This window comes from Anabrus simplex, chromosome 5 (assembly GCF_040414725.1).
Source record: "Anabrus simplex isolate iqAnaSimp1 chromosome 5, ASM4041472v1, whole genome shotgun sequence".
NCBI lineage: Eukaryota > Metazoa > Arthropoda > Insecta > Orthoptera > Tettigoniidae > Anabrus > Anabrus simplex.
In genome coordinates, this window is record NC_090269.1 from 55,625,795 (window position 1) to 55,638,975 (window position 13,181).

A 13,181-nucleotide genomic window follows, 5' to 3' on the forward strand; every position below is an offset into this window, starting at 1 on the left:
ACATTTAGCGAGATTCGCTCGTAGGCCATTGTCTTTCAATTTCTGGAGAAGGAGGCGTAGATTGGTTAGATGTTCCTGATGATCTTTTCCAGTAACAATAATATCATCCAGGTAGTTAGCACAACCGGGAATGGAGGCGGTGAGTTGAGCCAAATAGCGCTGAAAAATAGCCGCTGAGGAGGAAACACCGAATGGGAGTCGCTGGAGCTGGAGCAGTCCGAGAGGAGTGTTGAGTGTGAGAAATTTCTTAGATTCTTCGTCTAAAAGTAGCTGGAGATATGCTTCTTTAAGATCAACTCGAGAGAAGAATTGTCCACCAGAGAGACGACGGAATAAGTCTTCTGGACGTGGAATAGGAAAGATATCTGTGTCGAGTTGTGCGTTGACTGTAGATCGAAAATCGCCACAAAGTCGAACATTACCATCAGGTTTCTTGATTACCACGAGTGGAGTAGCCCATTGACTAGAAGTAACTGGTACAACAATTCCAGTTTGTATCCATCTTTCTAATTCTTTCGTGACCTGGTCTTGAAGTGCTAGGGGTACTGGGCGGGCTTTGAGGAAGCGAGGCTTAGCTCCGGATTTCAGCTGTATGTGAGCTGTATAGTCTTTTGCTGTTCCGAGCTGAGAGTCGAAGACTTCAGGAAACTGCGCTAGGAGAGCGGTAACGTCAGAAGTAGGATGCAATGTAGATACGACGTTAATGTTGTCATGTATCTGGAAACCAAATAAGTTAAATAGATCCATGCCCATTATGTTTGATGCAGTGTAGTTGTTAACTACGAGAAGAGGAATGGCCTTCTGAATTCCTTTATAACTAGCCTGAAGCTTGATTTGACCTTTGATGTCAATTTTCTTCTTGTTAAATGTCACGAGCTGGATGTCAGCTGGAGAGCATGAAGGTGAACCTAAGTCGTGGTAGGTAGTCAGGTTAATAATAGAGACAGGTGATCCAGTATCTAATTGAAAATCGACAGATCTATCAGAGAATGAGAGAGGAATGATGATTTTGTGAGAATCCTTTGTGGGAAGAATAAGATTGATCTGATCCACTTCCATGTCTTGGCGGGGCTGTATATGCTTCCGGCGTGCTGCAGTAGTCTTAGCAGAGCGGAGCGAACTTTGACAGACAGTCTTAATGTGTCCAAGTTTATTACATCGTTCACAAGTAGCTTTGAAAAAACGACAGTCACGACGTTCATGATGCTTGAAACAACCTCGGCAGGAAGGCAGGAGTTTCGAGGTGCTTTTAGAATTGGGCTTCCGTGTAGCATTACTAGAGGGAACCTGGCGAGAATGCTTGGTGGAGAGCGCCTTATCCGTACGGTTCACTGTAGCAGCGGACTTGCGGGCCTGAGGCGAGACTTGTGCAACTTCGTGTGGAGAAGCTATGGCTGCGGCAGTCTTGGTAGTAAGCTCATAAACCGTAGCAATACGCTGGACGTCTTCTAAAGAAGGGTTACTCTGCTGGACAGCGTCAAAACGTATTTTGTCTTCAGGAGTATGTAAAATTATCATGTCCCGAATGAGAGAATCAGTGTAGGAGGAACCACAACCGTCCTTGGAGCAGATGAACTGGCAGGGTTTAGCTAGACCACGCAATTCAGTTATCCATTCAGTATGCGTCTGATGGGGTTGCTTTCTGCTCTGAAAAAATTTATAGCGAGCAGCCACTATGTGAGGAGCTTTGGCATAGTGTTCCGTGAGACGGGCCAAGAGCTGCGTGAAGGGTACCTCAGATAAGTGTTCTTCCGGACTTAATTTACGTAGTAATTCACACGTAGCATTGCCAACCGAACTAAGAAATAGTGCGCGGCGGCGTTGATCGTCTGTGACAGAATGGCAGATGAAATGCTGTTGTAAACGGGCTAAATAAACTGACCATTCTTCCTTAGCCGGATCAAAAGCAGAGAACGGAGGAATAGCTGATGGCTGTGTAGAGACAGAAAGAGCTTGAATAGCCTGAAGTAATGCTGCCTGTTGTTGTTGCATAAACTGTTGTTGTTGCTGCTGTAAGGCTTGGAAGACCGTAGCGAGTTGTTCCGCAGTAGCCATTGCGAGATGCGTGCAAGAAAGAGTAAGGTAAGCTGTGTGTCAGAACTGGTTGGAGTGTCGTTGTTGTTTAGCACGTCGCCGTAGAGTTGACAACTGGGCCTGTTGAATTGTAGTGCCGTGTTTACCTCGTTGCTATAGAGTTGGCGATTGGGGCTGATGACGTGTAGTTTGTTGCTTTTTTACCTCGTCGCTATAGAGTTGGCAACTGGGGTCGAAGAATTGGAGGATGTTGCTTTTTACCTCGTCGCCATAGAGTTGGCAACTGAGGTCGAAGAATTGTAGGTGGTTGCGTTTTTACCTCGTCGCCATAGAGTTGTGTTGTAACCAAGGTTGAAGTTTACAAAACACAACTTTTATTGCTTCACTTTATGATATTTACATAAATAACAGAAATTTATTTTGAAGCAAAAAGGAATATTGAATCTTGAGAAAAGTCTGTCTTTATACAATATGTACAGGTTTACAGTCTTTATATACACTTCTATCTTGAAAAGATAGTCTTTGTGAATTGACACGTTGATAGTCGAGAACTATCTGGCACACTAACATAAATGTCTTTGAGAGTCCTTGTTTGTTGAAGTGCCTGAATTCCTAAAAAGCAAGTTCAATTGATTGAAGAAATTCCACCTAGCGAAACTAAGGGAGCTTGCATAACTTAAGGAATGAAAATGGCTTGTAAAAGAATTACGGAACATAGGCAGCGGAAACAGGTAAGGGAGCGGTGACCAGAGGTGAAACCTCGTACTGCCAGAAATTCAGTCCACCTGGTCGAAGCACATTTTCAAGAGGAGTAGCCTCCGTGCTCGACGTAGGGTGTATTCTGGAGCTGGACACCGGGCAAGTGGGCTATTGAGCAGGCAGGGAGCTCCTATTTATAGTACACTCGATGGTCAGGCACGCGCACTGAGGGCTGCGCGTCGAAGCTAGCAGAATGATACACAGGCGCGCGTGCAGCTGGCTGGAGGAGCGAGAAGAGAGCGCCGGACATACAACATAGCCGTAAGCTTCCACCAATCTCAGCATCAAAGTCCCTGGATAATGTCTCATCTAGTTAGGTTGAGCGTAAGATCAAATCTCAACCTTGAGACTGTAACGCCCTTATAAAGTTAAGCCTGGCGTCATATGCATGGGTTAACCTAGCACTCTTAACTATAATCAGGTCAGCAGTTAATCAATCAATCACAATCAATCAATCAATCAATCAATCAATCAATCAATCAATCAATCAATCACTACTGATCTGCATATAGGGCAGTCGCCCAGGTGGCGATTCCCTATCTGTTGTTTTCCTAGCCTTTTCTTAAATGATTGCAAAAAAATTGGAAAATTATTGAACATTTCCCTTGGTAAGTTATTCCAATCCCTAACTCCCCTTCCTATAAATGAACATTTGCCCCAATTTGTCCTCTTGAATTCCAACTTTATCTTCATATTGTGATCTTTCCTACTTTTAAAGACACCACTCAAACTTATTCGTTTACTGATGTCCTCCCACGCCATCTCTCCACTGACAGCTCAGAACATACCACTTAATCAAGCAGCTCACCACCTCCTTTCTCCCAAGTCTTCCCAGCCCAAACTTCGCAACATTTTTGTAACGCTACTCTTTTGTCGAAAATCACCCAGAACAATTCGAGCTGCTTTTCTTTGGATTTTTTCCAGTTCTTGAATCAAGTAATCCTGATGAGGGTCCCATACACTGGAACCTTACTCTAATTGGGATCTTACCAGAGACTTATATGCCCTCTCCTTTACATCCTTACTACAATCCCTAAATACCTCATAACCATGTGCAGAGATCTGTACCCTTTATTGACAATCATATTTATGTGATTACCCCAATGAAGGTCTTTTCTTATATTAACACCTAGGTACTTACAATGATCCCCAAAAGGAACTTTCACCCCATCAACTCAGTAATTAAAACTGAGAGGACTTTTCCTATTTGTTAAACTCACAACCTGACTTTTAACCCCGTTTATCATCATACCATTGCCCACCGTCCATCTCACAACACTATCGAGGTCACCCTGCAGCCGCTCACAGTCTTGTAACTTATTTATTACTCTGTACAAAATAACATCATTTGCAAACAGCCTTATCTCTGATTCCACTTCTTTACACATATCATTGATATATATATAAGAAAACATAAAGGTCCAATAATACTGCCTTGAGGAATTCCCCTCTTAATTATTACAGGGTCAGATAAAGCTTCACCTACTCTAATTCTCTGAGTTCTATTTTCTAGAAATATAGCCACCCATTCAGTCCCTCTTTTTTCTAGTCCAGTAGCCCTCATTTTTTCCAGTAGTCTTCCATGATCTACCCTATCAAATGCCTTAGATAGGTCAATCACAATATAGTCCATTTGGCCTCCTGAAACCAGGATATCTGCTATATCTTGCTGAAATCCTACAAGCCGAGCTTCAGTGGAATAACCTGTCCTAAACCCAAACTGCCTTCTGTCAAGCCAGTTATTAATTTCGCATACATGTCTAATATAATCAGAAAGAATGCTTTCCCAAAGCTTACATGCAATGCATATCAAGCTGACTGACCTGTAATTTTCAGCTTTATGTCTATCACTCTTTCCTTTATACACAGGGGTTACTATAGCAACTCTCCATTCATTTGGTATAGCTCCTTCAACCAAACAATAATCAAATAAGTATTTCAGATATGGTACTATGTCCCAACCCATTACCTTTAGTATATCCCCAGAAATCTTATCAATTCCAGCTGCTTTTCTAGTTTTCAATTTTTGTATCTTACTGTAAATGTCATTGTTACCATAGGGTAAATTTTAATACTTCTTTAGTATTACTCACATCCCGTATCTGGACATTATCCTTGTAACCAACAATCTTTACATATTGCTGACTGAATACTTCTGCCTTTTGAAGATCCTTGCATACACACTCCCCTTGTTCATTAATGATTCCTGGAATGTCCTTCTTTGAACCTGTTTCTGCCTTAAAGTACCTATACATACCCTTCCATTTTTCACTAAAATTTGTATGACCACCAATTATGCTTGCCATCATGTTATCCTTAGCTGACTTCTTTGCTAGATTCAATTTCCTAGTAAGTTCCTTCAATTTCTCCTTACTTCCATAACCATTTCTAACTCTATTTTGTTCCAACCTGCACCTCCTTCTTAGTCTCTTTACTTCTCTGTTATAATAAAGTGGATCTTTACCGTTCCTTACCACCTTTAAAGGTACAAACCTATTTTCACATTCCTCAACAATTGCTTTAAACCCATCCCAGAGTCTGTTTACATTTTTATTTACCGTTTTCCACCGATCGTAGTTACTTATTAAAAACTCCCTCATGCCTGTTTTATCAGCCATATGGTACTGCCTAATAGTCCTAATTTTAATACCTTCCTTTCTTTCACATTTATTTTTAACTACGACAGGAACAGTTCGTGATCACTAATACCATCTATTACTTCAGTTTCTCTATAGAGCTCATCTGGTTTTATCAGCACCACATCCAAAATATTCTTCCCTCTAGTTGGTTCCATCACTTTGTGAATCAGGTGCCCTTCCCATATTAACTTATTTGCCATTTGTTGTTCATGCTTCCTGTCGTTCGCATTCACCCGCTACAATCACGTGTATGTTAATTGTATATTTTTACAGATTATGCTTGTAAATGCCATACGATAATAATAATAATAATCACGTTCCTTTCCTTATCGTTTCCCACATAGCTGATTATCTTATCAAATAATTCTGAATCAGCGTCAGCGCTACCCTTTCCCGGTCTGTACACTCCAAAGACATCAAGTTGCCTATTATCTTTAGAGATGATCCTTACACTCAGAATTTCATGTTTGTCATCCTTAACTTTTTCGTAGCTTACAAATTCTTCTTTCACCAGAATGAATACTCCCCCTCCTACCATTCCTATCCTATCTCTACGATACACACTCCAGTTCCATGAGAATATTTCTGCAACCATTATATCATTTCTCAGCCATGATTCAACTCCTATTACAATATCTGGTAAGTAAATATCTATTAAATTACTTAATTTGATTCCTTTGTTCACAATGCTTCTACAATTGAGCACTAACATTTTTATGTCATCCCTACTTCATTTCCAGTTCCCTGTTCGCTTAAGACCGCTCCCTAGGCCACCCTGTTTCCCTGAATATACCTGCCTATAACCCTTCTAAACAAGTTTGCTAACTTATATGTACCACTGCGGTTCAAGTGAAGGCCATCTGAGCGTAGATCCCTGTCTCCTACCCACCCATTAGGATCTAGAAATCTCACTCCCAGTTTCCCACTACCCACTCCATAGTCTCATTTAAATCCCCAATCACCTTCCAGTCAGTATCCCTCCTACACAGTATTCCACTGATAACAATCTCCGCTTTCTTAAACCTCATCCGTGCTGCATTTACTAGATCCCACACATCCCCAACTATGTTGGTACTTATACCTGCTTGCCTTACGTTGTTAGTACCAATGTGAAACACTACCACCTTCTCCTTTCCCTCTTTCTTCTCTTCTACTTTCCTCAACCTCTGCCTCAACTGATTCCTGGATAACACTCTACCCTGGTTCCCTTTCCTCCACACACTTTTCCCCCATGTCTAACGATGGAATCCCCCATGACCAGAGCCTCAACCTTACCCACCTCATTTGAACCCCTCCCCTCCTGGTCAGCCCTATCTTCTCTCACTGCTGCAGAAGCTACTTCCTCCTCCCTTTTCTCCCTCCCATGACCCTGTTCTGCCTGTCTTTTCCTTTCCACTACACTACATTTCCCTTTCCTACCTCTTCCCTTCCTCCTACTTCCACACATATCAGCAACAGTTCTCTGTTCCTCATCTTCCCTCGGTTGTTCTACCTGCAGTGACTCGTACCGATTTCTCACAGACACCTGTCCTGAATTCTGATCCTGAGCAGAGCCCTTAGCCTGAAATCTCCTTCCCCTTAAAATATTAGACCACCTGTCTTCTACAATTCCCCCATTTCCTTCCCATCCCTCCTTTACACCTACTGTATCCTGTACATTATTTGAGGGAGGCGTACTTTCCTTCCTGTCCTCTGAGAGAATCCTAACTATCTCCCTCAAATTCTCCAACTCTTCCCTCATACCCCATAATGCCTGGCCACACCCAGTTCCTACACTTGCACTGTGTAGCCATTATTTACGGAATAATGGGAAGACAAGGAAAAATAAAATAACTTATTCTGTGCAAATAAAAGTGAAAGGAAAGAAATATTGCCTATAAAAATGAAAGGAAAGAAATATTGTCTAGGATAGTTCACAAAGATCACACAACAACAAGGTAATTAATATAAGCTACTACTACACTACAATACTACTTAGTTGTACGAACTTTTTTTTTTCTACTACACCCTAACAGAATGAAAATTGCTGTTAATTACTGAAAACCGAAAGTAATACACAAGAATAAGGTCTACACAATTTTAAACTGCAGTTAAGTCTACCCTAATTACTGCAACAGAATTCAAGTAAGAGGGTTAATACAGATACTATAGATACTACACAAATATTTCACAGTAATAGAATAAACACACTAATTTATAATAAGATACCTACTATAATACACCTAAGAGGTTAGCGATAGGCCATGTAAGGCGAGGTACTGGTCATCCCGACCCAGAGTCTGTAGCTCCAGTACACTGTCCTTAAGGCGGTAGAGATAGGATCCCTTGCCAAGTCCAATAGAAAAACCGACCCTAGATAGTAAACAGATAAAGAAGAAAAAAATTAGAGAATGCCTCTATGAGGCTCTGTGTATATCTATTTACCCCTGTGTCCTAGCACAGCTCTCCCCTGAGCCCATCCCTTTTAGTCACCCTTACGACTAGCAGTATACCATTAATAAAATTCTACCCCTCCACCCTACCTCATAAAAGAATTCAGATCTAAGTAGAGTAACGTTATCTTAGTAGCAAGAGTTGTAGTAACGTCATTGCGAACAAGCTTTGACCTGCAGCTGAAAACTCTTTGTTCTCTTAAGTTAGGTGTCTTGCGTCATAACACACAGTCGCATTCCTTTACAACACCAGATCGGAAAAATACAGCTTAGCTCGCAAAATAACTAATTTTTTTTCTTTCTGCTGAGATGTGCATGTCTCCACATTTACTGTAGCCAGTACACCTTCATCGTGCACACATTTCAATCAAAGTAAGGATATTTGAATTGCACATAAGCTCTTTGGTTTTGAGTTTATGTCAACTCCACATTCAAATCCTTAGAAGTAACATTTACTCTGCTCCCCTAGGGCTGAAGTGTTCCCCTAAAAGAGTTAGTCCAGGAGGTTAGATAGACGACAGCTTAGCACACAACATGCCTAGACTCAGCTAAAGACTCGTAGTTCGCTAATACAGGCACAACAACAGCACAGGTTGCTCGGCTCCTACCTAAGACAAGGGTGCCCCTGGAGGAGCTTTACTCTGATCAACCCCACCACCTCAGAATAACGTGTCCTACAAGAGTTGGCCAAGAGAGGTTAGATAGACAACAGCTTAGAACACACATCATGCCTAGACTCAACTTATGCAGTCGCTTAAGTGCGGTCAGTATCCAGTATTCGGGAGATAGTAGGTTCGAACCCCACTGTCGGCAGCCCTGAAAATGGTTTTCCGTGGTTTCCCATTTTCACACCAGGCTGTACATGAATTAAGGCCATGGCAGCTTCCTTCCCATTCCTAGGCCTTTCCTATCCCATCGTCGCCATAAGACTTATCTGTTCTAATAGTTTCTTATAGTGCTCCACCCAGATAGCCTGACTTATTTCAGTCTGCCGAGGAAGCTTCCACATTCCACAAATCCTCCTAATTGTACTCCATACTTTTCTACTATCATTCTGTTTTGCATTGCTATTCAATTCAACAACTCTCTGCTCCTGCCATTCGGACTTAGTTGTATACAGTATTTCTCTATATTCTCTTCTCAAGTTACAAAATCCAATCTTATGATTTTCTCCCCCATGCTTTCTATACACCTTCAATGCTTTCAGTACTTCATACTCTTTATGCCTGCATTCGTCATTGTACCAACCCTTTCCTATTATGTTCTTCCCCTCCTTTATCCTCATCTTCTCCCCTGCCATCTTTACAGTGTTTTCTATTATTTTAACTGCTGCACTCGTTAGGTTAATCTCGATCATTGAGTCTATTCCAGCTTTCACTATCTGGCCTATTTCTCCCTCATAATAGTTCATAAACTCCTTCTTTAGCAACTAACGTTTCTTTGAATTTTATCGTATTGCTTGTTAATGCCCTAGCCTCTCTATCATTTACTCTGACAATAATTGGTAGATGATGTGACTCATCCCATTCCTTAGCCTTCATGCTTTTAATCACAGGCAACGCATTCCTAGAGCATAGCGCCAAATCTATGATACTAGCCCCTGTCTCCGTTATGTGTCAGGTTCCCTAATTCGTCACCATGCCACCATCCATTCAAAATATATAGTTCTACTGTACCACACAGCTCTAGCAACTTTTCTCCATTTTTATTACAGCCCTTATCCTGGCTCACTGTCTTTTGTACATAAACTTCTTCTGCCTCTTTGTCATACACTGGCTTCTGATCCGCAACCCTTGCATTGATGTCCCCCATTATTAGGATACCTGCATCCTCAAAAATGTTGTGAATTCTATTAATTTCTAGTGCCAACTCATCAAAGAAATCCTTTTTCGCAAATGGAGAGTCTTCAGGAGGGTTGTAGACAAAACCAATACATAAATCTGGCTCACTCTCATCGTACATCTTTATTTTAACCCACATCATCTCCTCCATTTCTGATTCAATTTGGTCTATTCTAGCTTGCAAATCCTCCCTAATCATAACCATTATCCCACCCGGGTATCTCCCCCTGCCGGTTCGTCTTTCTTTTGCCTTATAGTAAAACATGAACTCTTCTATTTCTACATTACTTTTCGGTGGAATCCAGGTTTCCACACATGCGAGAATATGCAAGCTTCGTAACAACTCTTTAAAGGATTCATTCTGTAACTTACTTCTAAGACCTTCAATATTGATGCATCCTACTGTTATCTCTAGTTATTTCTTCCTCCCCTGCCCCTCACTCTGGCTGTTCTTCTTAGACCCCGTAATCCTAGTAACACCCAGTTCGTCAGAGTTCTCATCTAGTGTATTAACACATTCCCTATTGAGGCCACCGTCGTTTAAATTATCTTTTCTGTGCCAGAAGTCCTTCAGACTCGCACACCTGCGTTTTGGTGTTGCGTCTCTCATGGAGTCAGCACTCAGCTGCCGCTGTAGGTCACCAGGACTGCTCGCACTATTGTCTCTGCGTTGGCTTCTTCTTCTTTCTGTCCTTGTCACTTCACTTCCTGGTCGTTGCTCGCTGCTTCGCATTCTGCTGATCTCAGCTGCCTCGTACGTTCACCTTTCTCTTCGGCCAATGTACCCTCTGTGTTGTACATATTCTTTAACTGCTCCACACCCCCCCCCCCCCCCCCAATGCTCTAGTCCACTTGCCGTCATCTACCACTGATTTGTTGCCCCTTATGTAGGCCATTAATCCTGCACGCCTAGCTTATCCTGGGTGGAACTGTAGCATTTTCTGGTTCCTGAAGGCAGCTCCTGTTTGATCCATAATTTTTCACCTTTCAATCAGCTTGTATTATACAAAATTTTCTTCACTAGTAGAGTTGATACGAACCTCACTCTCACTGGTCTCTTGCCTTTTGCCTTCCCCATTCTCTGTATCTCGTCTATATTGGCCTCCCTGCAGCTGATCTTCAACCTCTCGTTTATTAGCTACAGCACTTTGGATACCAGATCTTCTTTAGTGTCCTCGGGTAACACATATATAAAAATATTTTTCTTTCGGGTTTCCTGCTGATGTCTTTTCTCCTGCCACCTCAATTCTTTTATCTCTTCCTCCATTCTTCTTACCTTATCTCTCAAACTTGATATTTCTTTATTATTTTGGACCACCATTTCTGTCACCTTGCCTGTCTCCTCTTTCCCTATTTCTCATAGCTCACTGGCTTGCTCTCGTAGTAACTCTCTCATTTGTTCAGCTTGACCCTTAACGATTTCCCTTATCTTCTCCATCTCTTCCCATCCAACCTCATTAGTAGGATCAGGTCTGGGGTTCATCACGACCCCTCCAATGACCAACAACATTGCCATCACTGATGCAGCCATCAAAATTGAAATCAGACTCACCTGCTATTCGGCTCTGCAACCCATGTTGCGCCTCGTGGGCCTGCCTCTACCGTGCCAACGACCTATCATCGCCCGATACAATTCTATTGAAATCCCCATGTCAGCACTGACTCACTTAACAACCTTCCTCTTCGCCTACACGATTACAACTGGTAAATGAATAGCAATACGAGAATGAGTGATAAGGTTAAATGAAGATTAAATAAATGTCGTATAATAAAAGGATAAATTCTTAAAACTAATATCCTACATGTAAAAAGAAGTAGTACATAAAATTTAATAACATTTGAAAAACTGATCGGGTAAGAATTTTAGACTAATCTTCTACCAGAACATCCATGACAATAGAATGGTAGTAGGTAGCAGCATCAGTTTAAAGATGAACCTTACTGGTGCATAAAATGTCTCCACAGAGCTTCCTTGAAAGTGCAAATAGCGCTTAACCTCTCTGATACTTTCAGGAAGGAGGTTCCACTCCCGGCAGGCAATTACCGTGAATGATTTATCGTAGATGGCAGATCTATGGGTAGGTAAAGCAAGGATGGAATTATTAGTAGATCTGGTGTGGTGTGATAAGGAGCTAAGTAGCAAAGGCATCCTCAGGTATGAAATGTGCCTACAATTTAGGTATTTCATTTCATATTTAGTAATATGTTCCAAAATTACTAAAATGTGACTTATGACCCAAAGATTCACACTGAAAGTAATTTCAGCACGTAACTCTCAACATTTTGAGCTGTACACGTTCTTAAATTTCAAAATGCTCATATCTCAGAAGTAACTATGTACAGGTTAGCACCTTATTGTGCCGAACCCTTCATAATCGTATATTCTCAATACATTTGTTTCAGACTTGAAGTCGGAATGAAGTCGGTGGAATCCGGAGATGTAGATGGCACTGACTCTGTGGACAACAGTGATAGTAGTGCTGATGAAGAAGAGTATCATGACCTGCAAGATTAGTACAAGATAACTGCCATGTGTAGTAGTTCCAAAAATGTACAAGTACCTAGTGCAATCTTGTATTATGTGTGAGTTCTTCAATTGTTCATTAATTCCAGTATATTTGTATTTCCATCGTTTGTCCATGTTGATGTTTAGAGACTTTGAAGTGATATCTGGAGTTATTTGTATGAGTTTGGTTATATTTGTTTGACAAAATGTCTTGTAAATAGATAAGTAGATGCAAAAGTGATTCTTATGTGTTCTCTCTTTATTTACATCAAAATTTTCCTGTAACAGATGAACTTTATTAATTTCTTTTAATCAGTTTAACACCCCACCTAATATTTACTTTTACCTAAAAAAAGTTTATTTTAGAACAAGAAGCTCTGTTATTAAAGAAAGAATAGTTACCAAATTCTTACTTTTTCATATAAAACCTGACTGCTTGCACTCAGCCAAGCCAAGGCTGGCTGGCATTCTCCTGTGAGCCTCGTGGCTGTCTGGCTCACTTCCTTTCCTTCACTTCCCATGCTGTAGTCAATAGTCAGCGTTCATTTGTGAAGAAAGAAAGTCCGTTTTTACCTTTAGAACAAAGTACTCTTGTGTGTAAATGTTGTTATAAAAAGTAATCAGCTTGCTGTGTTTGTGCAGAGTTTATCAGAAGGTTCCTCGGGCAATCGCATCCTTCCAGAATTTCAATTTATGATCTTTTGAATAAATTTGAGACTACTGGTTTGGCAATAGACCAGGAACTCACACGAAGATGTACAGTGATAACAGAAGGAAATTTAGATGAAATTGGTGCAAAATATGAATGTTCGCCATGGAAATTGGCACCAAAGTTGGCACAGCAAGTTGGGATTTCAGCAACTTCTGCACATATAACAACAAAATTATTAAAACTCAAACCTTATAAATGCACATATCTTCATAATTGAAAGCAGCTGATCCCATAGCACATGTGCATTATTATAAGTGG

General features: G+C 41.1%; 1 protein-coding gene across 4 annotated transcripts in view; it reads left to right on the forward strand.

Annotated features, from left to right (window-relative positions):
• Positions 1-12,446, forward strand: part of LOC136873738 (cytosolic carboxypeptidase 1) — a 762,457-nt gene extending 750,011 nt beyond the window's left edge. For all 4 annotated transcript variants that reach the window (XM_067146906.2, XM_067146907.2, XM_067146905.2 and 1 more), the window contains one exon: positions 12,109-12,446. In XM_067146906.2, coding sequence (XP_067003007.2) covers positions 12,109-12,220 — 112 coding nt within the window. In that variant the 3' untranslated portion in view covers positions 12,221-12,446. The remainder of the gene's footprint in view (positions 1-12,108) is intronic.
• Positions 12,447-13,181: the final 735 nt, after the last annotated feature.